Below are 26,940 nucleotides of genomic sequence, written 5' to 3'. Positions count from 1 at the left end.
ACAGAGACAGACAGGCAGATAGATAGGCACACAGACATCAGTACACAGAGACAGACAGGCAGATAGATAGGCACACATACACATCAGTACACAGAGAGGTTGGCAAATCGATTGATAGAATAATTAACAGATCTAAAACCTATTGGTTGTGAGCCAGACACTGAGAAGCGAGGCATGGGAGAGAAGGAAGAGGGGACAGCCCTGTGAATCTAGGACTACGTAACACTCTACTGTCCCCCTACTCCCCCAGAGACACAATCCTCCACCTAACACCCTGTGACAGAAGAGGGGACACGGGGAGGGAGCGAGAGCGCCTCTCCTTCCATACCTTCCCAGCACAGCTCCAAGCTGTCCCTTCCTGCAGGTGGAAGGGAGACATGGTCACAGGGGGAGCACCGTTCCTCAGTCCTGAGCTATGACAAGCCTTCATCTTTACTTCTCCCTTCCTTAACCCCTTTCTCCAGCCCCCGCAGTTAATCCTACTCACGCCCCTTATCATATAACCCCCTATTCTGTGCCAGCCTCTGCCCTGCTAGGGTCTCTGCGTCCTACCCGCCTGCCAAATAATCACGCAGCAATAGAAATGAATACTGAGTATGACCGCGCCCGTCCAACTTCCTAAAACTTGTTTTACAAAAAAAACAAAATATGACCACTGAGCCATCCACAATGCCACGTAGATCCCTCTAAGTGACGTTAGAAAGCCTGTCCACACCCTGCACACATTTATTAGTAAGTACCAGGAGTGACAACCTCCCATTTACCTTCTGGCTTCGTCAGAGGGCGGAAATGAGCGGCCCTCTTGAAGGGGGGGTCGTTCCCAGTCTCGGGTGGGTCGTAGTTTCGGAAGAGGTGGAGTTCAGCAGGGTGTCTGTCTGACAATGTCCCAGTCACCATAACCCTGAACCAAAAGGGACAAGGGTGAGGGGAGAGGGGACTGGAACAATAGGATATTTTAAAGGACTGGACATGCCGAGGCAGTGAAAGGGTTATATTCTTACAACAATCCACAGGTGAGCACATTCACGTCTCAGACAGCTCTGCAGCCCTGCCTTTCCCCATTATCTCTTAGCATACAGTGCTTCCACTGCAGCAAGGAATTCTGGGTAACGACATGCCAATGAGCACACAGTGTAATACGGCTCAAGCTTACAAACCTTACAAAAAAGCTTATAAACCACATGTTTGTAGGAGAATCCCTTTGATACACAGGCAACGTCCTGATTGCTGCAGCCGCTGTGCGAGACCGGATCCTTGGGCTACTGAGAGCTGCTGCTGCTGCGACTGAGACTGGGAGCTGTCACATGAGGTTCCCAAGCGTGGAAGGGGGTGCACCCGGAAGTTCAGTGATTGTGGAGGGCAGAGGAACCGCAAGGCGCAGCGAGTCCTCTGCAACACAACGTCACATGTTGGATCACCTACCCCACTACCAGGACGCTACTCTATGTACCATGCCCTAATCCAGGGTATTCCTGTGAGTTTGCACTGCCTACCGCTGATGCGGGTTCCTTTATGCCAATATAATTTCACTATCTCCTGCAAGCTATTTGAAGTGGTCTATTTGTGTGTGTGTTGATAGAAGCTTTTCTCCATCACATTTCCTGTGCCATCCAGTGTATACCTTTACTCTGCTGGGGTGACTGGAGTATACTGTGTGTTTTCCAACCTGCTATCTCTGCATATGGGGAACCTGATTATTTGAACCATTCATTCCACTGAGGTTTTCACTGTGTACTAATATAGATGTGTACACTTATTTAGACAGAGTTGCACTATTATTGTGTGTTTTGTTTTTCATGTCACCCCTGGTGCCCTGCGCTCTGTGCTCCCTGACTCCTCTACACCATAAGGCTAAGGCCCCGCTGCCTCAGACCACGCGCCCGCACTGCAGACAGGCGGCGCGTGGAAAGGCACTTTACTGCTATCTGCGGCCTGTAGGGAGCTGGAGCGGGGGGCGTGGCCAAAACGGGTCGGGTGGGTGCGGCAATGACGTCGGGGGGGGCGGGGCCATCACTGTGTGTCAGGGGGTTTCCTCCCCCGCCTCCCTGAGGAGTCTGTGGGAGGGAGTAGGGGGGCTCCCTTGGTGCTGCAGCTGCTTTCCCCGCTTCCCGAAGCCCTCCTCTCCTCCTCTCCTCATCCCTCCCCTCCTCCTCTCCGAAGCCCTCCCCTCCTCCTCTCTGAAGCCCTCCCCTCCTCATTGGCTCACAGCAACACCACGTGACGCGTCGCCGCTTGGGATTACAATTCTCTTGCATCCCCTGGCGGCTGACGCGTCACAGCGTGTAGTGAGCCGTACAGGGAGGAGGGACTGGGACCTGCTCGGGAGGACACCATCAGATGGTGAGTAGCGCAGCCGGACGCAGCGGGACCAAAGCCTAACTTTAAGGATCAACAAGGAAGGTCGATCTGCATTCTGTCACCGTTTGTATATTTTGATTTTAATTGTACTATTTATATTTTATATCCGAGACACTCATAGAAGTGCCTAGTGAATTTCTGTCTCCATTTTGCACCGGATGTCATGCAATACTTCCAATTTATAGATAATGCGTATAGCATGTCATTGGTCAGCAGTTCGTGGCAGCAAACTATTGGTTGCCACACATTAAACAACACATTGAATAATTTGATAAAATGTCTAAAACAATAAATAAATATAAAGCACTTGGGAAACAACTTAATTTAAAAGAATTAAGGGACGAAGTGACATTAATAAAAGGAGCAAATATACTCCAACTGGTGCAAATACTTGCACAAATGACTAAGATAGACCAATTTAAAATAACATATATAAAATCTGAACCTAGAGATAAAAGGTAAAGGTAAAAGGTAAAAAACAGAACAAATGAACATTGAGAGATTCCTGGCATATATATACCTGGAATTAATGGCAATGTCATAGATTGTATCATGGCACTAAAAATGAAGAAAAAAAAAAGAGTAAAAGAAAAAAAGGAAATAAAAAAGAATAAAAAATGAACAAAAGGGAAGAGGAAAAAAAAAGAGAGGGGGAAGGAGGGAGGGGGAGGGAAGAAGGGGGGAAGGTAAGGTGGGGGGTGGGAGATAAAGAGTGGTGAAGGGATTGGGGGGGGAAAGGGGGAGGGAAATCTAATGAAAAACCACTAAATGATCAGGGGGACTAAACTATAGTATTAATATCTAAATTCTCGTTAAGATCATCGGTACTAAACAATTTAATAGCAAAGATGCGCGCAGTCTCAATAGATCCACTTGATTCACAATAAGTGGTCTCCCTCTGCAGCTTTCACTTTTTTTGGTTTATTATATAAAGTTTATATAATGTTATTTGATGTATCTTTATCCAGCATTTTCATTTTTTCTTTATTCATTTTCCTGGTTCTTTGTTAATGTATTTATGTCTTAACAGCTATTTATTTTGTGATGTTTGTCTTGCTAAGATTATGCATTTGTGTTGTCACTTCATAGTTTGTCATGAGTTTGTGATATTTGTATTTTATGTTGTTTGTTATATGTACCATAGAACAATTTGCCAATATTTTATTAATATCATTTATTAATATTATGTACTATTATTATCTAATACCTTTATGGTTGAATTTGTTTTGGAACTAATTTTATTCATTTGGATACATGGCGACATGTATACATATATAAATTTCATTATTATTATTATTATTATTATGAGTTAATTTCAACAGACAGTGATTTTTAATAGATAACGAATTAAATAGATAGTAATCATTTGTAGCAATTGTTTGTGGTATAAGGATGTTTGTATTGGTCATTTTTTGGTAGTAGGCATTGATTGGAAGTTTGTAACACACCCATGGTAACTCCCATTGGCAGAGGAATTGTCCGTCTTGCTATTTAAGAGCAGCTATGGGAGTGGTTAGTCATACCTCCCGAAGAAGCGTCATATGACGCGAAACGCGTAGAGGTGACATCACGCAGCGGAGAGTGACCGTGACAACGGGAGCTCGACAGACTGCGGTGCTTTCCCTTACTTTGCAATGGAGTGCGGTCCCTGTTTGAAATCACTGTAAGCTGTGGTAATATCTAGCCATATCCCAGGGCTTTTCAACATCACTAGACCTAGGGGCTTTGATTCAGGGTATCCCTGCTAGTGCTCTGCATTTGTGGAAGTGCGGGTTCATGTGAACCCATATTTTATTAAATGATTTTTCATATGTATTTTTAAGTTTATTGTAAAGGTTATTATTATCTTTATTAATTGTGTTTTTTCCCTTTTTGCGCTTTCTTTTTGTTTGCACTAAACAATTTAACAATGGTTTCTGGTAATGCACTAGGGCTGTGCACTGTTGCCTTGTTTTTCTATGCAGATTCTTCTTGGGGAGTGATTTCTCCAGATACAGCTGCCCCATACCTGCATTTGTGGCATTATTATATCATCTATTCTTTGAACTATCTACATTTTTGCACCTCCTGGACTGGACTTGTAACTATAACGTCGTTTTATTATTTATGATTATTTTATGCACTTATTTATTTTATGATTGCTTTATTTGTTTTGAGATTAGCGCAGTTTTTTTCTGTTAAATACCACCTTGGACACCTTCCAATGACACATTGTATATTGATATTTTTTATTTATTGATCCACTGATTTGCGCCCTTTATTTATATTGTTTGGTTTTATATATGTTAACCTTGGTGTGAGGTTAGGAATTTTGAGGCAGCATTTAATGGTCGTTAGATAATTAATTACTTATTTTGGTGTATATATATATATATATATATATATATATACATATACATATACATATACATACATACATACATATATACATACATATATATATATATATATATATACACACTATAGTCTAGTCTCAAACCAGCTTAACCAGTACAACCAACCTCACACTGATGATACCCATCAAGGTTCAAACATGTCTGTGAGTGGGTTTACTGGCTTTGCATCCCATCCCAGCCTCTGTCTAAAAGCTGTGTTTAAAACAGTATGCATTGGCTTGAGGATTTGCTTGTGTAATACGAGCTTGAGACAAAAGGTGGCACTGTGTGCTCATTTGCATGTCACTTCCCAGAATCCCTTGCTGCAGTGGAAGCGCTGTATGCTGGGCGATAATGGGGAAAGATAGGGTTGCAGACCTGTCTAAGACATGCAAATGAACATACAGTAATATTTACAGTTGCTATATATATATATATATATATATATATTAAAAAAGCAGACAGAGGAGAAAGGCAGTTTATACTGCATTGCTGGCGCGGCGCTCTCATATTGGAGACACAGTGGACATTCATTTAGTGACGCTGGGAGTCCATTCTTAGTGCTACGAGTGCCGACACCTTGGATCCAGTCACACCAGCACTGAAGTGGAAAACAGCATCTCTCCCCTCTCCTGATTGACATCTTATACTGATAAGTATCTGCCTTGCACACCCATATCATCAGCTTTACTGCTCTAACAACACCTTGGCTGCACCTCCCCCCCCCCTGCAGTTCCTGGAAGATAACAGATTGTCTCCCATAAATGCTTTTTATATATTTGAAGTGAGTACATGTCCTGGCGGCCTCTCTTGATTTTGAATAAATTTGTGTCTTTTACATACAGTATTATGCTATGGAGCTGGCGCTTGTTTTTCTTTTGTTCTTGTAGATTCCTTTGATCTGGCTAGATCATATAGAAGCTTGCCTCTCCATACAGTGACTGGAATACCTATCTGGACTTGTTTTCATCTATTACATTGGACTGGTCTGTTCTATTTTTACACTGGACACTGTTCTATTTATTTTTTGTGTTATTAATATATAACCAATTTTTGTTAAATATATTTTTCAGTCTCTCACACCAGCACACATTTTTTATAACACAATCATAGTTACATAGTTACATAGTAGATGAGGTTGAAAAAAGACGTAGGTCCATCAAGTTCAACCTATGCTAAATTCTGACAACAGATACTTTATCCAATATCTATACTTACTTATTGATCCAGAGGAAGGCAAACAAAGAACCCCATTAAGGGGAAAAATTAATTCCTTCCTGACTCCAAGAATTGGCAATCGGATTAATCCCTGGATCAACATCCTTCCCATGTATACTTATTTGGTATATCCCTGTATACCTTTCCCATCTAAAAAGATGTCCAACCTTTTTTTGAACAAATCTATTGTATCTGCCATCACAGTCTCCGAGGGTAATGAATTCCCCATTTTAACTGCCCTTACTGTAAAGAACCCTTTCCTTTGTTGCTGGTGAAATTTCCTTTCCTCCAACCTTAAGGGATGGCCCTGAGTCCTTTGTACTGCCCGTGGGATGAATAGTTCTTTTGAAAGCTCCTTGTATTGTCCCTGAATATATTTGTATATAGTTATCATATCCCCTCTTAGACGCCTCTTTTCTAATGTGAATAAATCTAATTTAGCTAGCCTCTCCTCATAAGTTAAATTGTCCATCCCCTTTATTAATTTGGTGGCTCTTCTCTGCACTCTCTCTAGTTCCATAATGTCTTTTCTTAGGATTGGTGCCCAAAATTGTACTCCATATTCAAGGTGTGGTCTTACTAATGCTTTGTAAAGGGGAATAATTATGTTTACTTCCCTTCCATCCATTGCCCGTTTGATGCAAGATAAGATCTTGTTTGCCTTTGCAGCTACTGCATGACATTGGGCACTATTGCTAAGCCTGCTGTCTAAAAGCATTCCTAAATCCTTCTCCATCAAGGATTCCCCCAATATATCTCCATTTAATTTGTAAGTCGCCTTTTTATTCTTGCATCCCAAATGCATAACCTTACATTTATCTGTATTAAACCTCATCTGCCATTTACCTGCCAACATTTCCAGTCTCTCCAAGTCCTTCTGAAGAGAAATTACATCCTGCTCTGATTCTATTACCTTACACAATTTAGTATCATCAGCAAAGATGGAGACTTTGCTCTCGATCCCAACCTCAAGGTCATTAATAAACAAGTTAAAAAGCAGGGGTCCCAGTACCGATCCCTGAGGTACTCCACTTACGACTTTAGCCCAACCTGAAAAAGTTCCATTTATGACAACCCTCTGTTGTCTGTCCTTTAACCAGTTTTCAATCCAGGTGCATATATTATGACTGAGTCCAATTGTCTTTATTTTGTACACCAACCTCTTGTGTGAAACCGTATCAAAAGCCTTTGCAAAATCTAAGTAGACCACATCAACTGCATTACCCTGGTCAAAGAAACAAATAAGGTTTGTTTGGCAAGATCTATCCTTCATAAATCCATGCTGACTATTACTAATAATTTTGTTTTCCATTAGGTATTCCTGAATATTATCCCGTATTAAACTTTCAAGTAGTTTCCCTACTATTGAAGTCAGGCTTACAGGTCTGTAATTTCCCGGTTGTGATCTAGCTCCCTTTTTAAATATAGGCACCACATCTGCTTTACGCCAATCTTGTGGTACTAGCCTGTGGAAATGGAGTCCTTGAATATTAAATATAATGGTTTGGCTATTGATGAGCTTAACTCCTTGAGAACTCTTGGATGTATGCCATCGGGGCCAGGTGCCTTATTTACTTTAATTTTTTCAAGTCGCTTATGAACTTCTTCCTCAGTTAACCAATTGGTCATTAATATGGAGGTTGTGGCTTGCTCCTGCGGCACTACTATTGAACTTGATTCTTCCCTGGTAAACACAGAGGCAAAGAATTTGTTTAATACCTCAGCTTTTTCCTTATCTCCAATAATCTGCCTACCCATCTCACACTGAAAGGGTCCTATATTTTCTTTTCTCATTTTTTTGTTATTAAGGTACTTAAAGAACTTTTTAGGGTTGACCTTACTTTCTATTGCAATCCTTTTTTCATTATCCATTTTTGCTAATTTAATTGCCCTTTTGCAATTTTTGTTACATTCCTTATAATTCTGATACGATGTCTCTGTCCCTTCTGACTTAAAGAATCTAAACGTCTTCCTCTTCTTGTCCATTTCCTCCCCTACCTGTTTATTTAGCCACATTGGTTTTGACTTATTTCTTTTATACTTATTACCCAAGGGTATACACTGATAAGTGTGCTTTTCTAACAATGTTTTAAAGACTGCCCATTTATCTTCTACATTTTTCCCTGCAAAAACATCATCCCATTGTATTACTACTAGATTAGACCTCAGTTTATTAAAATCTGCCTTTCTAAAGTTTATGGTCTTTGTTGAACCCAAGTAATCTGTTTTTTGATAATTTATTTCAAATGAGACCATGTTATGATCACTGTTACCCAAATGTTCCAGGACTTGAATATTTGTTATTACTTCTACATTGTTTGATATGACCAAATACAAAACTGCCCCTCTCCTGGTTGGTTCCTCAATAATTTGTGAAATATAATTATCTTTAAGCACCCCCGAAAACCTGTTTCCTTTTGTTGTAATGCTAATCTCATTGCCCCAATCTATGTCTGGATAATTAAAATCCCCCATTATGCAAACATGACCCAGTTTTGATGCCTTCTCCATTTGCAAAAGTATTTTAGCTTCCTCAATCTCACAGATATTTGGTGGTTTATAGCATATTCCCACAAACATTTTCTTTATACTTTTACCTCCACTGCTAATTTCTATCCACAAAGTCTCTACATTTTCATCATTCCCTTCATAGACATCATCCCTTATAATAGGTTTTAGATCCGGTTTAACATATAAACATACTCCACCTCCCCTTCTATTTGTTCGATCCTTCCGGAAAAGAGAATAACCCTCTAAATTAACTGTCCAGTCATGAGTTTCATCCCACCATGTTTCAGTAATGCCTATGATATCATACTGCTCCCTTGCAGCTATTAATTCAAGCTACCCCATTTTATCTGTCAGGCTTCTTGCATTAGCAAGCATGCATTTCAGTTTTTTTTTCAGCCTGTACTATTATCAGTTACAACACATATTTTAGAACGCACTAACACTCACACACTGATAGCGCTACTTCTTTGTTTTGTGTGTGTATGTGTATGTGTATGTGTATGTGTATGTGTATGTATATATATATATATATATATATATATATATATATATATATATATATATATATATATATATATATATATATATACACATACATACATACAGTGGTCGACAAATCACCCAAAAATCTACTCGCCAAACAAAAAAATCTACTCGCCACCTAGTCCCGCCCCAACCCCGCCCTAGTCCCGTCCCCAACCCCGCCCTAGTCCCGCCCCCAACCCCGCCCTAGTCCCGTCCCGCTTTTAAAAAAATAAAAAAATAAATTGAATAAATTCCTAGTAAGAACAACATTCGTTTTTGACATAAGTTTATTTCTTGTATTACATTATACTACAATTAGTCCTGGTTGTGTGTGTGTATGTGTGTGTGTGTATGTGTGTGTGTGTATGTGTGTATATGTGTATGTGTGTGTGTATGTGTAAATGTCGGATTTACAAAAAAAAAACAGGTGTGAATGATTAGTTTCCTGAACCCCTTAACCAGTGTCTGGACGCCCCGCTTCACAATATCTAAAGCAGCAATCCCGCCTGGGATCTTACCTGATCCGCAGTCCCTCAATGTCCAGGTACCCACATTCCCGCAATGTTATACATTGGAGGGGAGGTGTTCCCTACCTGTCTTCTGGGTTTGGGGGGATTCCGATGTCTCCCGTGTGAAGCTTGAGAGTCAGATCTGGAAGAAAGCAGTATAGGTTATTTCGGTGTAGGTATAGGGCAGTTAAGATATACAGGGTAAATAAGATATCCAGATACAGAGAGGAGGGAGGAGGGAGAAAGACAGAGAGAGGAGAGAGGGGAGACAGACAGAGAGAGGAGAGAGGGGAGACAGACAGAGAGAGGAGGGAGGGGAGACAGACAGAGAGAGGAGGGAGGGGAGACAGACAGAGAGAGGAGGGAGGGGAGACAGACAGAGAGAGGAGGGAGGGGAGACAGACAGAGAGAGGAGGGAGGGGAGACAGACAGAGAGAGGAGGGAGGGGAGACAGACAGGCCGAGAGAGGAGGGTGGGGAGACAGAGAGGAAGGAGGGAGGGGAGACAGAGAGAGGAGGGAGGGGAGACAGAGAGACAGAGAGAGGAGGCAGGGGAGACAGAGAGACAGAGAGAGGAGGCAGGGGAGACAGAGACAGAGAGAGGAGGGAGGGGAGACAGAGAGAGGAGGGAGGGGAGACAGAGAGAGGAGGGAGGGGAGACAGAGAGAGGAGGCAGGGGAGACAGAGAGACAGAGAGAGGAGGCAGGGGAGACAGAGAGACAGAGAGAGGAGGGAGGGGGACAGAGAGAGGAGGCAGGGGAGACAGAGAGAGGAGGCAGGGGAGACAGAGACAGAGAGAGGAGGCAGGGGAGACAGAGAGACGAGGGAGGGGAGACAGAGAGAGGAGGGAGGGGAGACAGAGAGAGGAGGCAGGGGAGACAGAGAGACAGAGAGAGGAGGGAGGGGAGACAGAGAGACAGAGAGAGGAGGCAGGGGAGACAGAGAGAGGAGGCAGGGGAGACAGAGAGACAGAGAGAGGAGGCAGGGGAGACAGAGAGAGGAGGGAGGGGGAGACAGAGAGAGGAGGGAGGGGAGACAAAGAGAGGAGGGAGGGGAGACAGAGAGAGGAGGGAGGGGAGACAGAGAGAGGAGGGAGGGGAGACAGAGAGAGGAGGGAGGGGAGACAGAGAGAGGAGGGAGGGGAGACAGAGACAGAGAGAGGAGGGAGGGGAGACAGAGACAGAGAGAGGAGGGAGGGAAGACAGAGACAGAGAGAGGAGGGAGGGGAGACAGAGACAGAGAGAGGAGGGAGGGGAGACAGAGACAGAGAGAGGAGGGAGGGGAGACAGAGACAGAGAGAGGAGGCAGGGGAGACAGAGAGAGGAGGCAGGGGAGACAGAGAGAGGAGGCAGGGGAGACAGAGAGAGGAGGCAGGGGAGACAGAGAGAGGAGGCAGGGGAGACAGAGAGAGGAGGCAGGGGAGACAGAGAGAGGAGGCAGGGGAGACAGAGAGACAGAGAGAGGAGGCAGGGGAGACAGAGAGACAAGGTAGGGGAGACAGAGAGACGAGGGAGGGGAGACAGAGAGAGGAGGGAGGGGAGACAGAGAGAGGAGGGAGGGGAGACAGAGAGAGGAGGGAGGGGAGACAGAGAGAGGAGGGAGGGGAGACAGAGAGAGGAGGGAGGGGAGAGAGAGAGAGACGAGGAGACAGAGAGACTGGGGGGTGACTGACTGACGGGGGGGTGACTGACTGACGGGGGGGGGGTGACTGACTGGCTGGGGGGGGTGACTGACTGGCTGGGGGGGGTGACTGACTGGCTGGGGGGGGGTGACTGACTGGCTGGGGGGGTGACTGACAGGCTGGGGGGGGTGACTGACTGGCTGGGGGGGGGGGTGACAGACTGGCTGGGGGGGGGGGTGACAGACTGGCTGGGGGGGGGGGGTGACAGACTGGCTGGGTGGGGTGACTGACTGGCTGGGAGGGGTGACTAGCTGGGGGGGGGTGACTGGCTGGCTGGGGGGGGGTGACTGGCTGGGGGGGTGACTGACTGACTGGCTGGGGGGGGTGACTGACTGGCTGGGGGGGGGGGGTGACTGACTAACTGGCTGGGGGGGGTGACTGGCTGGGGGGGGTGACTGGCTGGGGGGGGTGGCTGGCTGGGGGAGGGTGGCTGGCTGGGGGGGGGTGACTGACTGGGGGGGGGGGTGACTGACTGGGGGGGGGGTGACTGACGGGGGGTTGACTGACGGGGGGGGGTGACTGACGGGGGGGGGTGACTGACTGGGGGGGGTGACTGACTGGGGGGGGTGACTGACTGGGGGGGTGACTGACTGGGGGGGTGACTGACTGGGGGGGGGTGACTGACTGGGGGGGGTGACTGACTGGGGGGGGGTGACTGACTGGGGGGGGTGACTGACTGGGGGGGGTGACTGACTGGGGGGGGTGATTGGGTGGGGAGGAGGTGACTGGGTGGGGAGGAGGTGACTGTTTAGGGGGTACCTCTGGTGTCCTACACACACACACACACACACACACACACACACACACACACACACACACACACACAGTGTCACACACACACACACACACAGTGTCACACACACACAGTGTCACACACACACAGTGTGTGTGCAGCGCACAGCAAAGGATGATAAGGAGCAGGTCTGGCAAAAACATCCTTTAATGTGAAGCCATAAAATAGAGGGTTGCAACCCTTCTACACGTTTCGTGCGATACGTGCACGATAAAGTGCCAGACCTGCTCCTTATCATCCTTTGCTGTGCGCTGCACACACACTGCATTTGGATTCTCCTTACCAGATACAGCTGCACGCTTGTGGAGAGAGCTACTGGGGACATTGAGTTGTGAGTATGTTTACCTGGGGCCAGCCCAATGAGGTCACACACACACACACACACACACACACACACACACACACACACACACACACACAATGTCTGTCACACACACACACAATGTCTGTCATACACAATGTCTGTCACACACACACACACAAAACGTTGAGCAGAAGAAGCAGCAGCTCCCGCTCCCCCCCCCCACACCTCCGGTAGCTCACATGAAATTTTACAGAAGAAGCCGACACCACAGATGACCCCCCCCCCCCCTCTCAGCTCACAGGCAGCGAGGACTGCACGCACGCTCCTAGGAGGGAGGAGGAGAGCGGAGAGGGAAAAGTTAGGGGCAGCAGTGAGTGCGGCCGGCCAGCAGAACCCCTGGGACTCGAGGGGGGGGGGGGTAGAAAGGAAGAGAGGAAAGGCCGCGACCAGTACCATGCTCCCCCCCCCCCCCCCCCGCGCCCATCTCCCGCCCCGCGCGGGCAGCCACGGGACCAGGGGGGAAGCGGGGCCTGGGGGGAGAACACCCCCGCTACCATCTCCCACCTCGCGGGTAGACACGGGCACCTGGGGGGAAGCAAGGACTGGGAGGAGCGAGGACTGGGGGGGGGTGGGGGGGGGGAGAGGAAGGGGGAACATCCCCGCTACCATCACCCACCCCGCGGGCAGACACGGGGACAGGGAGGGGGGGATGCAATGGAGTACTAACCTCTTCAAGCAGCAGGAAGAGGATGCGCCTGCGTGGCCTTAGCCTGGATGGAAAAAAAAATCTTGGCAGCCCGCCAAGTCCTGTCAGCCAATCAGGCTGCTGGATTTAAATGTATTTTTTTTTTCAGCGCGAGCAGGGAAAATTAAAAAAAAAAAGCACGTGCGCTGCTTGGGCGGCCATAAGGAGGTCGCCATAAGGTCAAATCCACTCGCCCGGGGCGTGTGGGGGAATAGGTTTGTCGAACACTGTGTATATATATATATAGATATATATATATATATATATATTTATAGAAATAATTATGGACAGGAGGGTTACACCGAAGAAAGAGGGGCCTGGGGTTACTGATCGTCCATTTTGTCTCTTCTCCATTTTGTCTGTTCTGATTTATGTGTACGTGTGATAATGTTTATAATGATAATGGGTATAGATATCTGGATGGGCAGGGTTTGCTTTGAGACAATTTCAGAATATTTGGTGCTTTCCAGAGAAATTAAAACTTAACTTTGGCAAAAACAAATATACTGTATGGGAGGGTTATTAACCATATAGATTCGTAAGGTACTCAGCACATAAAAAGTTAAGAGCATTACCTGTGTGTGAAAGAATGTGCTTGTTGCGAGCTTCGTTATCAGACCAGGTGCGTGGCTCAACGCCCAGAAGTACCATTCTCCAATTATAAATGAAATAATTGGATAAAATGTATCTTATTATATGTTGTTATTACTACTGAGCTGTTTTAACTAAATTTTCAATTGCTGTAGTGAGCCTTTAGATGATATGCTTAAGAATAGGGAGGAGACATTCTGCCCAGCAACTTATGTTAGGCAAAGGAAATCAAATGTGTATATAAAGCCAGCGTGGGCTCTCCCCTGGCAGACCCTCCTGTATGATCATTCAGTATACCAGTGGTGCGCAAACTGGGGGGTGCGCCCCTTTACTTACCGGCTTCTTGTCCACGCGTCTCCATGGCAACACGGCGTCAAATGACGCCTGTTACACTGGAGACGTGACATCAAAGGACGCCGCGGGTCACGTGACTTGACCCCGCAGCGTCATTTGACGCATGATTAGAGGCTAGGGGGGCGCGACCGAGGAGGCAGCAGGTAAGAGGGGCGCAGGGAGTTTGCGCACCGCTGCAGTATACTACGCAATAAACATTCCTTGGTACTCACCGAACCTGTCTGCAGTTTCTTGGCGCCTCTGGGGTACCCCTTAGAAGGCTGCGGTAACATATATATATATATACACACATACATACATACACACACACACATATATATACAAATGGAAATATTACTGTATGTCTTAGACAGCTGCAACCCCGCCTTTCACCATTATCACCCAGCACACAGTGCTTCAACAGCAAGGGATTCTGGGAAATGACACGCAAATGAGCACACACCTTGCTGCTGTGGAAGCACTGTGTGCTGGGCGATAATGGTGAAAGGCAGGGCTGCAGACCTGTCTAAGACATGCAAGTGAGCATACTGTAATATTTACATTTGCTAAATGCTTTGCTGTGGAGGGTTTTTGTCACTTTTTTTACCCACCATAACTTAACTTAACTATATATAAATGTATTTATATAGCACCATTAATGTACACCATGCTTGTGCGTGACATAATAATATAACACATAATTGTAATAAGCGCTTCAGACAGGAGAGTAGCAATAGGAAGAGGGGATCCCTGCCCTGAGGGCTGACAATCTATGTGATAATTAAGTTACACAGGCAGTAGGAGGGTGATCTGGTGAGTGCGTCTGCAAGAGGCCAACGTCAGTGCATGAGATGTAAAGTATCAGCCAGCGGAGCTGCCCATGTGCTTCGTTACAGAGCTGGGCTTTAAGATGGGTCTTAAAGGTGGATAGAGAGGGGGCCAGTCAGAAATTGAGGGGAAGGACATTAAAGAGGTGCGGGGCAGTCAGTGAGAGGGGTTATAGGCGGAAAAGGACTTATATACAAAAGGGGTAGCGAGAGGACATCCTTGAGCAGAACGCAAGAGTCGGGCAGATGTGTACAGCGAGAAATTAGGGCTGAGATCTAAGGAGGAGCAGAGGAGAGGGCGAGATGTAAGGAGGGGCAGAGTGGTGTATAGAGAGATATTAGGGCGAGATGCAAGGAGGGGCAGAGGAGAGGGCGATATGTAAGGAGGGGCAGAGGAGTATATAGTGAGAGATTAGGGTGAGATGTAAGGAGGGGCAGAGGAGGGTATAGTGAGATATTAGGGTGAGATGTAAGGAGGGGCAGAGGAGTGTATAGTGAGAGATTAGGGTGAGATGTAAGGAGGGGCAGAGGAGGGTATAGTGAGAGATTAGGGTGAGATGTAAGGAGGGGCAGAGCAGGGTATAGTGAGAGATTAGGGTGAGATGTAAGGAGGGGCAGAGGTGGGTATAGTGAGATATTAGGGTGAGATGTAAGGAGGGGCAGAGGTGGGTATAGTGAGATATTAGGGTGAGATGTAAGGAGGGGCAGAGGAGGGTATAGTGAGAGATTAGGGTGAGATGTAAGGAGGGGCAGAGGTGGGTATAGTGAGATATTAGGGTGAGATGTAAGGAGGGGCAGAGGAGGGTATAGTGAGATATTAGGGTGAGATGTAAGGAGGGGCAGAGGAGGGTATAGTGAGAGATTAGGGTGAGATGTAAGGAGGGGCAGAGGAGGGTATAGTGAGAGATTAGGGTGAGATGTAAGGAGGGGCAGAGGAGGGTATAGTGAGAGATTAGGGTGAGATGTAAGGAGGGGCAGAGCAGGGTATAGTGAGATATTAGGGTGAGATGTAAGGAGGGGCAGAGGTGGGTATAGTGAGATATTAGGGTGAAATGTAAGGAGGGGCAGAGGAGGGTATAGTGAGATATTAGGGTGAGATGTAAGGAGGGGCAGAGGAGGGTATAGTGAGATATTAGGGTGAGAAGTATGAACCACAGTCAATGCACTTACTTGGTGTTGTCTGAACAGAGAAATGGTGGTAATACAAAAACTACTCACACGACCATGTGTAAGTAAAAAGTCCTTAGAGGTTTCTTTACTCTGTCCCTCTGTCTGTGGGGGCCTCCGCTGAGTCTCCGATTGAATATTCCCACAGGTGGAAGCTGTAAATCCACCCGTCTCAGGATGGTCTCCCAGGGTTAAGCAAGATGCATAGAGAGTGTGTTTGAAAAATCAAACATAAAATATTTATTTACAAAGCACAAATACACACTCGCATGTAAGAATCACCATGGTGGCCGCAGCAATGTCCATGCCAGCTGCGGCACCAGACGTTCCTCGCTCCCGCGTCCGTCTGCAATCTTGGAACGCAAAGCTGGAACGCAATCAGGACGGACACCTACGGCAGCCTCCGAGGATCAAAACAATCCCACAAATTTGAGCAACGCGTTTCGCTGATTGGTTCAGCATTCTCAGGCTCAGTAGATCTGTATGACGTCCCTCTGTCGGTTTAAACACCCTCACGTTGTACAAAGAAGGACGCCAAAGCTGTAGCCAATCTTCTAATGTCACATTTTGGCCGATAGTCTCTCCGCAGAGGACAAGTGACAATTATTTAATAATTAAAGAACCAAATGTCTTGGCCACAGGCTAGAATGTCTTAGGCCTCGGTCCCGCTGCGCTCGTTGGCGCGGGCGGCAATGTAGCGAGTTCCCCACCAGCAGGGGAATCCTCGCGAGCTGGTCCCGGTCCCCACTGGCGGCACAGCTGACTACACGCTGTCGCGCGTCAGCCGCTGGAGACACCACAGAATGGTGTTTCCTAGCTTTGACGCGTGACGTGTGTGGCTGTGAGCCAATGGGGAGGGGAGGCTTCGGGAGGAGGAGAGGCTTCGGGGAGCGGGGAGGAGTGTGGAGTGAAAGCAGGTGAGTGCCTTTCTCTGTGTGTGTGTCTGTGTGTGTGCGTGCCTGTCTGTGTCTGTGTGTGTATGTGTGTGCCCGAGTGCGTGAGTGCCTGCCTCTGTCTGTGCGCGTGTGTGTGTATGAATGAGTGCCTGCGTGTGTGTGTGTGTGTGAGTGCGTGAGTGCCTGCCTGTGTGTGTGTGTATGTATGTATGAGTGCCTGCGTGTGTGTGTGTTTACCTCAGAAGCTCCAGCTCCTCAGAAGCTCCAGCTCCAGCCCGAGTCCGTGGAGGGAGGGGGGGGGGAGAGTAGCGGGTCCCTCCGCTCAAGCCACGCCCCCCCTCCCTGTCAAACCGCCCACCTCCCGATCAAACCTCCCACCTCCCGCTCCGGCTCCCGCTCCCTACAGACCGCAGATCGCGGTCTGTGTATCTCAGCGCACCGCCTGTCAGCAGCGCAGGTGCGCTGACTCTGGGAGCGGGGCCTTAGCCTTAGTACATAAATGATTGATAATGCACAATTTTAAAATGGCTAAATAAGTATTCATACACCTACATAGATGTGTTTAAAATGACTAAAAGCCCCTATGCTATGGCTCAAGGACCAAAAATCTCATATCGAACGAAAAGGATAGAAAATAGTAGTTCCTGACGCCGGGCTAACAAACTTATAATACAATGAAACTGGGGATAAACTCAACAAACAGATTTAAGAGCGAGTTATTTATGATTCTTAACAGGAGGAAAATCGTTGTGGATTCTGCAGGACAAAGAATGTAGCTATCTTATGAGAGAAAAAACAGAGATGGAAATTTTTTATTTCTTACCAAAGATACATAAAATTTTTTAAAAACTCCCAGGATGATCTATCATTTCAAGGATCGGTTCCCTTACATGAAACCTTTCCAAATACATTGATTATTATTATTATATCTGCAGAAATATGTAACTGAAAGTAGATTTAAACCGACAGAGGGACGTCATACAGATCTACTGAGCCTGAGAATGCTGAACCAATCAGCGAAACGTGGTGCTCAAATTTGTGGGACTGTTTTGATCCTCGGAGGCTGCCGTAGGTGTCCGTCCTGATTGCGTTCCAGCTTTGCGTTCCAAGATTGCAGAGCGGACACGGGAGCGAGGAACGTCTGGTGCCGCAGCTGGCATGGACATTGCTGCGGCCACCATGATGATACTTACATGCGAGTGTGTATTTGTGCTTTGTAAATAAATATTATATGTTTGATTTTTCAAACACACTCTCTATGCATCTTGCTTAACCCTGGGAGACCATCCTGAGACGGGTGGATTTACAGCTTCCACCTGTGGAATATTCAATCGGAGACTCAGCGGAGGCCCCCACAGACAGAGGGACGGAGTAAAGAAACCTCTAAGGACTTTTTACTTACACATGGTCGTGTGAGTAGTTTTTGTATTACCACCATTTCCCTGTTCAGATAACACCAAGTAAGTGCATTGACTGTGGTTTGTACCAACCCTTGTGCACTGCTGGTTGTGTTGGGTAGTTTGGCTATTCTATTAGCCATCCCACCATTGTTATTGCATTTTGTGTATTTTGTATGTGTGTGTTGATCTGAGCTCTCCTCATTTCTCCTTCTCTTACGCATTCTATTGAGGATCATGGAAAGATCCTTATAGGGTTGAGCAGCAGACATTGGACTCCGAAGTAGTGTACCAATACTTGTGTGCATGCAGGGGCCCTCTATTACAGTAACATTTGAGCCATTTTTTATTTTTTCATCTACACGTAGAGACAGCATCCTAATATATTTCTTGAGATGTAAGGAGGGACAGAGTGTTGTATAAATAGATAATTAGGGTGAGATGTGAGAAGGGCAGAAGAATGTATAGTGAGATATTAGGGTGAGATGTAAGGAGGGGCAGAGTGGTGTATAGAGAGATATTAGGGTGAGATGTGAGAAGGGCAGAAGAATGTATAGTGAGATATTAGGGGAGATGTAAGGAGGAACATTTTTGCGTGTAATACGGAATTTGATAGGAAGCCAGGAACGTGATTTCAGCAGGAGAGACTTGGAGACAGATTTAGGAAAGAGTAAAGTGATTCTAGCAGCAGTGTTTAGGATAGATTGTAGCGGAGATAGGAAGGCCGGATAGTAGAAGGTTACAGTAGTCGAGACAGGAGAGACTCGGGGCCTGTGTTAGAGTTTTGGCAGTAGAGCGAGAGGAAACGCCGTATTTACAATGTTACAGAGGTCAAAACAACAGGTTTTAGTTACATTGTGAATGTACAAGGAGAATGTGAGGGAGGAGTCAAATGTAACCCCTAGGCAGCGTGGTTGTGATATTCGGTATGTGATAGTGCAGCCAACAGTAATGCAGAAGAGGGCAGTGGGGCCAGATTTGGGAGGAAGTATGAGGAGCTCCGTCCTGGACATGTTAAGTTTAAGTCGGTGGAGGGCCATCCAGGATGATATAACGGAGAGACATTCAGAAACTTTGGTCTATACAGGAGGTGTAAGGTGCGGGGTAGAAAAGTAAATGTGTGTCATCAGCATAGAGGTGATATTTGAACGCAAGAGAGGTCCCAGGACAGAGCCCTGGGATACCGACACAGAGAGATCGATAGAGGAGGAGGTGTTATCAAAAGAGTCACTGAAGGTACAATGAGAGAGGTAAGAGGAGATCCAGGATAGAGCTTTGTTACGAATACCAACAGTATGAAGAATGTGAAGAAGAGGGTGGTCCGCAGTATCAAATGCTGCAGAGAGGTCGAGCAGTATGAGCAGAGTGTAATGTCCTTTGTCTTTGGCAGCATGGAGGTCATTAATTATTTTAGTGAGGGTCGTTTCAGTGTAGTGAGCAGTGCGGGAGCCAGATTGTAGAGGGTCTAAGAGGGAATAAATGGCAAGAAAATGGAGCAAGCGAGAGAATACAAGAGTTTAGAGGCAAAAGGCAGGAGGGAGACAGGATGAGAATTAGAGAGAAAGTTAGGGTCAAAATTGCTGTTTTTGAGTAATAGTATAACGGTTGCATGTTTGAAGGAGGAGGGAACGGTACCAGAGTAGAGGGAGGAGTTAAAAAATATGTTTGAGTGTTGGGATTATAGTAGGAGAGAGAGGTTTGAGGAGATGGGAGGGAAGGGGGTCAAGAGGGCAAGTGGTTTAGGGAGAAGAATTCAGCAGTGACACATCCTCCACTGTGACAGCAGAAAAAGAGTTGAGGAAGGCAGGAGGAGAGTTAGGAAGCGGTGTAGGATGGGAGGAGGATACAAAGGGAATGTCCTGCTGAATGGAATCCACCTTTGTCTTGAAATGGTCAGCGAAAGTCCTGAGGTGAATTAGAGGAAGCGAAACAAGTAACAGACAAAGACAGAGAAGAGTCGGCGTGGGTTACACTTGTGCGTGCTGATTAGTGAAGAAAAGTAGGTTTGGTTAGCCTGGGAGAGGGGAGAGGTGAATCAGGACAGGATACATTTGTAGTGAAGGAAGTCTGCGAGAGTGTGAGATATATCCTCTAGAGGACCTCAGAGGAACCAGTGCAGGAACGCAGCATGCGTGTGTGGGAATTTAGTCAGGATCTGGGGTTAGAAGGGCGAGAACGAAACAGAGAAAGAGGGGCATGTAGATAAAGAACAGTATAGAGAAAAGTTGTAGTTCCTGACCAAGTTGTCAGGGTTTGGAGCAGGGCTGAGAGAGGAGAGGGAGGAGCGTAAAGTGGAGTCAAGAGCCGGGAAGGTAATAGAGCGCAGGTCTCTGCAGAAATGAGGGGTAGATGGAGGTGGAGAAGGGAATAAGTGAGAGAGAGAAAATAAGATGAGGTGATGGTCAGAGAGAGAAAGGGGGGAAATGGAGAAATCAGAGAGAGAAAAGTTTTTAGTGAAAACCAAATCCAGGTAGTAGTCGTCCTTGTGGGTGCTGTCAGCAGTCCATTGGTGAAGGCCAAAAGAAGAGGTTGGAGAGAGAAAGCGGGAAGCCTAAGGGAGAGTGGGGTCATCAATATGGCAGTTGAAGTCCCCAAGGAGAGAACAGGGGAGTCAGAGGAGAGAAAGGAGATCCAGGATTCAAAGTGTGAGAGAGACAGAAGGGGGATGAGTAGAGTTAGGTGGGTGATAGATGGCCGCCACATGGAGAGGGAGAGGAGGAAAAAGCTGGACAGTGTGAAACTCAAAGGAAGGAAAGAGAGGGAGGAATAGGATGGTTTCGGTAACGGTAGAGAGAGGAGAGGAGGAGCCCCACGCCTCCACCCCTGCCATGAGGGTGCGGAGTGTGGGAGAAAGAAAGGCCACCATCAGAGAGGGCAGCTTCAAGTGCAGAGTCAGACTGGGGGAGCCAAGTCTCAGTTATAGCAAATAGGAGCAGAGAGTGAGAGAGAAAGAAGTCATGCACAGAGAGGAACTTGTTAGAAAGGGAGCGAGCATTCCAAAGGGCACAGGAGAGAGGGAGAGAGGAGGGAGGGTGACAGGGGATGCGTATGAGGCTAGAGGGGTTTACGCCACAAAGAGAAGAAGTTGCATCTGAGAGGCGAGGACGAGAGCATGTAGAAATAAGAGAGGGACCAGGATTAGGAGAGATATCCCCAGAAGCAAGCAAGAAAGTGGATGTGTGAGGAGGATTTGTAGGGGTCGGTTTTAGAGCAGGAGATATAGCTGAGAGGAGTCAAAGGGAGCAGATAAGAAAGCAGTTCATGTGAACTTAAAAGTGGAGAAGGAAGGAGAGATGGGGAAATATGAAGGGAGTTAGCGACATAAGGTTGTAGAAAGAAAACTCTTGGTGCAAATCCGAAGCGATGTATGTATGTATGTATGTAAATCTTTATGATGTTATGTGGAGGGTGCTCTTCTGTTTTTATGGTGGGGGTGTTCTTATAAAAGGATCAGTGGAGATTCGGAAAGATCTTCCTATAAAGGGGACTGTTTGTTTGCAGATAACTTATTACAGCAGAACTCACCTTCTCAATGGTGCTAGGAGGATAAGATGTGTTTCCTATAGTAGGGAGGAGGGGTGTTCTTATAACAGGACCCCCTCTCTGAAACTATGGGAATATGTTCTTAATGGGGTGTCCTTATAACAGGGAGTGGGAATGCAGTGATGCTCATATAGGGGGGGGGGGGGGGGGTGTTTGGATGGTAGGTCAGGGGGTGTAATATACCATTGTGGGGATGTACCGGGTCCTGTTAAACTAATCTCTTCACAAAAGGGCTTAGAGGATCCCGCCCCAGGATTACAGACTCACTTGGGGGTTCTGACATCTGACATCTTGGTCTGCTCCCCAAACTCCCTCTTCAGGAATTCCTCCAGGGGGCCGGACTCATACGGACGGGAGCCGCGGAAAACCTCGTTCTTCATGCGGAAGTACAAGCAGCGCAGGTACTCCATACTCTTCCCTGGGAGGGAGGCAGAGACATGTACATACACAGGGTGCGCATCGGGACGGGAGGGCGCGCACCAGGGCAGCAGGGCGCGCATTAGAGCGGGAGGGCGAGCGGCGTGCATCAGAGCAGCATGCGGTCTATAAACAAATCCAATCTAACTTATTAAACAGCTGTTAGAGACGGTGTGGAAGATGTCGTACACCGGAGTGCTTTCACTTCATTTTAGCAGCAGTTTTACGCTTGTAAAGATGCAATACGGAAAGGTGGAGCGGCAAATAAAACCCAGTTACCGTGCACTATGGCCAGCGCCAGGATGCCTCCAGTGCTGGTCCCGGAGACCCAGTCAAAGAGCTCCCTGATGGGGCAGCCCGCGGCTTTCTCAATGGCGATCAGGAGCTGGATCAGAACCAGCCCTCGGATCCCTCCTCCGTCCAGGCACAGGAGCCGGTCCCGCCTGTGGGAACGGGAGAGTCCGGATGAAACAGTTCCTTGCGTCCTACCAGGGACTCTCAGTCCTGTGATGGCGAAGCCCACTCACTCAGTAGAAACATACAATGTGATGGTGGATCAGAACCACTCGCGCCCCCCCCCCCCCCCCCCCAGGCTGCCTATTTCCCTACTTCCCTACCCACTGTGAAACTTCAGACCCGATTTGATCTTCGGCTTTTATGACTGAGTCACTGATTGAGCCACCTGTGCTGAAGCAGGGATATCCCGAATACCTGACCTGTTGGTGGCCTTTAAGGACTGGAGTTGGCCACCCCTTCTCTATAAAGTAGCACCACCCCCCTCTCTGCCGCTAATACCTCTCCCTATACAACACTATATAGCCCCATTGCATATAGAAGGGCCCCCATGCAATGAAAGTCTGGAGCTTTATCAACCCCTCCTTGTTCACTGGGGCTTCTGTGACCTCTGTTCCCACCCGGCACTCTGCGATGGGACCTGAAGGCGCCACTTACACTCTCAGGCCGTCTCCTTCGAAGTCCACGCTATCGTGAGACACCAGCATGTTGGTCAGCGCTGCCGACACGTAGACCATGTCCTGGAAACCTGGGTGGGAGGACACAGGCTCAGCCTGATCAGGGGGATGGGACACGAAGGGGGGGAGAAGAGCTACCACCGGGAGAGGGAGAAAACCAGAGAAGACATGAAGCAAAAGGTGTCAAAAGTCAAGACATCTGATACCAGATGTAGGTGATGCCCAGGGCGGCTTTCACATAACTCACATGGGGGCCACTCACACATCACCACTTGGCAAGGTCACTAACACTAATGGTCAGATTCCACATACTCAAGTCAGGTAGGCTGAACAGGTGTCCACTGAAGTCAACCTTTGTTACAGTCCAAGTGCCTCGCCTTTTCTTAATGCTATCCACTGTATCTGCCATCACAGGGCAGGAGACCCCACATGGTCACGGCCTTTACTGTACAGAGCCCTTTAACTTGGCTGTGAAATCTCCTGTGTCATCAAGTGGGGTACTCACAAACACCTAACCATCAAGTGGGATACTCACAAACACCTAACCATCAAGTGGGGTACACACACGCCTAACCATCAAGTGGGGTACACACACACACGCCTAATCATCAAGTGGGGTACTCACAAACTCGCCTAATCATCAAGTGGGGTACTCACAAACTCGCCTAATCATCAAGTGGGGTACTCACACACGTGAATAACCATCAAGTGGGGTACTCACTCACACACGCCTATCAAGTGGGGTACTCGGACACGCCTATCAAGTGGGGGTACTTACACACGCCTAACCATCAAATGGGGTACTCACACACGCCTATCAATTGGGGGTACTCAGACACGACTATCAAGTGAGGTACTCACACACGCCTATCAAGTGGGGTACTCACACATGCCTAACCATCAAGTGGGGTACTCACACACTTCTAACCATCAAGTGGGGTATTCACGCACTCCTAACCATCAAGTGGGGTACTCACACACTCCTAACCATCAAGTGGGGTCCTCACACACTCCTAACCATCAAGTGGGGTACTCACACACTCCTAACCATCAAGTGGGGTACTCACACACTCCTAACCATCAAGTGGGATACTCACACACACCTATCAAGTGGGGTACTCACACATGCCTAACCATCAAATGGGGTACTCGCACACGCCTATCAAGTGGGGTATTCACACACTCCTAAACATCAAGTGGAGTACTCACACACGCCTAACCATCAAGTGGGCTACTCGCACACGCCTATCAAGTGGGGTATTCACACACTCCTAAACATCAAGTGGGGTACTCACACATGCCTATCAAGTGGGGTACTCACACACGCCTATCAAGTGGGGTACTCACACACACGCCTATCCAGTGGGGTACACAAACATGCCTATCAACTGGGGTACACACACACGCCTATCAAGTGGGGTACTCACACGCCTATTAAGTGGGGTACTCACACACACCTATCAAGTGGGGTACTCACACACACACCTATCAAGTGGGGTACTCACACACACGCCTATCAAGTGGGGTACTCACACACACGCATATCAAGTGGGGTACTCACACACACGCCTATCAAGTGGGGTACTCACACACACGCCTATCAAGTGGGGTACTCACACACACGCCTATCAAGTGGGGTACTCACACACACGCCTATCAAGTGAGGTACTCACATACATGCCGAGCAAGTGAGGTACTCACACACGCCTATCAAGTGAGGTACTCACACACACGCCTATTAAGTGGGGTACTCACACACACGCCTAACTATCAAGTGGGGTACTCACACACACACACCTATCACGTGGGGTACACACATGCCTATCAAGTGGGTTACTCACACACGCCTAACCATCAAGTGGGGTACTCACACATGCCTCACTAACAAGTGGGGTACTCATACACACCTATCAAGTGGGGTACTCATACACACCTATCAAGTGGGTACTCACACACAATAGTGGCAATTACCGACACCCTGCTATTACGAGATACACACACGTGTATTCACCACTAAGCCTGACACACGCCCTTCTGTTAAGTTTTCACCAATAAGTGACACATACACACCCTAATATTAACTCACGTTTTTCACCATTAAGCCTGATACACACACCTTACAACTAACACCCACATTCTCCCCCCACTATCAAAACACACCCTACTACTAACACTTACACACACACCACTATTACAACACACCCACGTTTACCCCTCCCACTATTAAAACACACCCAATTACTAACACATACACACACACATTCACCCCCCCCACTATTACAACACAGCCTACACACACACAAACACACACACGTTCACCCCCCCCCCCCTCCACCCCACTATTAAAACACACCCTACTACTAACACACACACAACGAGGGCGAACTGCTCACGGCTGCGTCTCCGCCACGCCTCCTCTGCTCGTCTCATGCCTGCAGTTCACATGCCGCTCAGGATGACGTCACCGCATTGCGCGGCCGCCCCATCGGACAAGGTATAATCACGGCCTTACACATACATGTCCACCCCCCACTATTACAGCACACCCTACTACTTACACACACACACATTCACCCCCACTATTACAGCACACCCTACTACTAACACACACACACACATTCACCCCCCACTATTACAGCACACCCTACTGCTAACACACACACACACACACACATTCACCCCCCACTATTACAGCACACCCTAATACTAACACACACACACATTCACCCCCACTATTACAGCACACCCTACTACTAACACACACACACACACATTCACCCCCCACTATTACAGCACACCCTACTGCTAACACACACACATTCACCCCCCACTATTACAGCACACCCTACTGCTAACACACACACACACATTCACCCCCCACTATTACAGCACACCCTACTACTAACACACACACACATTCACCCCCCACTATTACAGCACACCCTACTACTAACACACACACACATTCACCCCCCACTATTACAGCACACCCTACTACTAACACACACACACACATTCACCCCCCACTATTACAGCACACCCTACTACTAACACACACACACATTCACCCCCACTATTACAGCACACCCTACTACTAACACACACACACACACATTCACCCCCCACTATTACAGCACACCCTACTGCTAACACACACACACACATTCACCCCCCACTATTACAGCACACCCTAATACTAACACACACACACATTCACCCCCACTATTACAGCACACCCTACTACTAACACACACACACACACACATTCACCCCCCACTATTACAGCACACCCTACTGCTAACACACACACATTCACCCCCCACTATTACAGCACACCCTACTGCTAACACACACACACACATTCACCCCCCACTATTACAGCACACCCTACTACTAACACACACACACATTCACCCCCCACTATTACAGCACACCCTACTACTAACACACACACACACACATTCACCCCCCACTATTACAGCACACCCTACTGCTAACACACACACACACACACACACACACACACACACACACACACATTCACTCCCCACTATTACAGCACACACTACTACTAACACACACACACATTCACCCCCCACTATTACAGCACACACTACTACTAACACACACACACATTCACCCCCCACTATTACAGCACCCCCTACTGCTAACACACACACACACACACACATTCACCCCCCACTATTACAGCACACACTACTACTAACACACACACACATTCACCCCCCACTATTACAGCACACCCTACTACTAACACAC

The 26,940-nt window shown here is 47.4% G+C and overlaps 1 protein-coding gene across 6 annotated transcripts in view; it reads right to left on the bottom strand.

The window, feature by feature from the left end:
* PLA2G6 (phospholipase A2 group VI) overlaps window positions 1-26,940 on the bottom strand; it is a 95,031-nt gene that overhangs the window by 22,348 nt on the left and 45,743 nt on the right. For 5 of the 6 annotated variants that reach the window (XM_075573683.1, XM_075573686.1, XM_075573684.1 and 2 more), the window contains 5 exons: window positions 23,141-23,231; window positions 22,469-22,632; window positions 22,040-22,190; window positions 765-901; window positions 329-358 (listed from right to left, as the gene is read on the bottom strand). In XM_075573683.1, coding sequence (XP_075429798.1) covers window positions 329-358; window positions 765-901; window positions 22,040-22,190; window positions 22,469-22,632; window positions 23,141-23,231 — 573 coding nt within the window. The remainder of the gene's footprint in view (window positions 1-328; window positions 359-764; window positions 902-22,039; window positions 22,191-22,468; window positions 22,633-23,140; window positions 23,232-26,940) is intronic. The other variant, XM_075573682.1, reaches the window with a different exon arrangement.

This window comes from Ascaphus truei, chromosome 17, assembly GCF_040206685.1.
Source record: "Ascaphus truei isolate aAscTru1 chromosome 17, aAscTru1.hap1, whole genome shotgun sequence".
Classification (NCBI taxonomy): domain Eukaryota; kingdom Metazoa; phylum Chordata; class Amphibia; order Anura; family Ascaphidae; genus Ascaphus; species Ascaphus truei.
The sequence above is the reverse complement of the archived record's forward strand: the minus strand, read 5'-3'. Positions and strand labels throughout refer to the sequence as shown.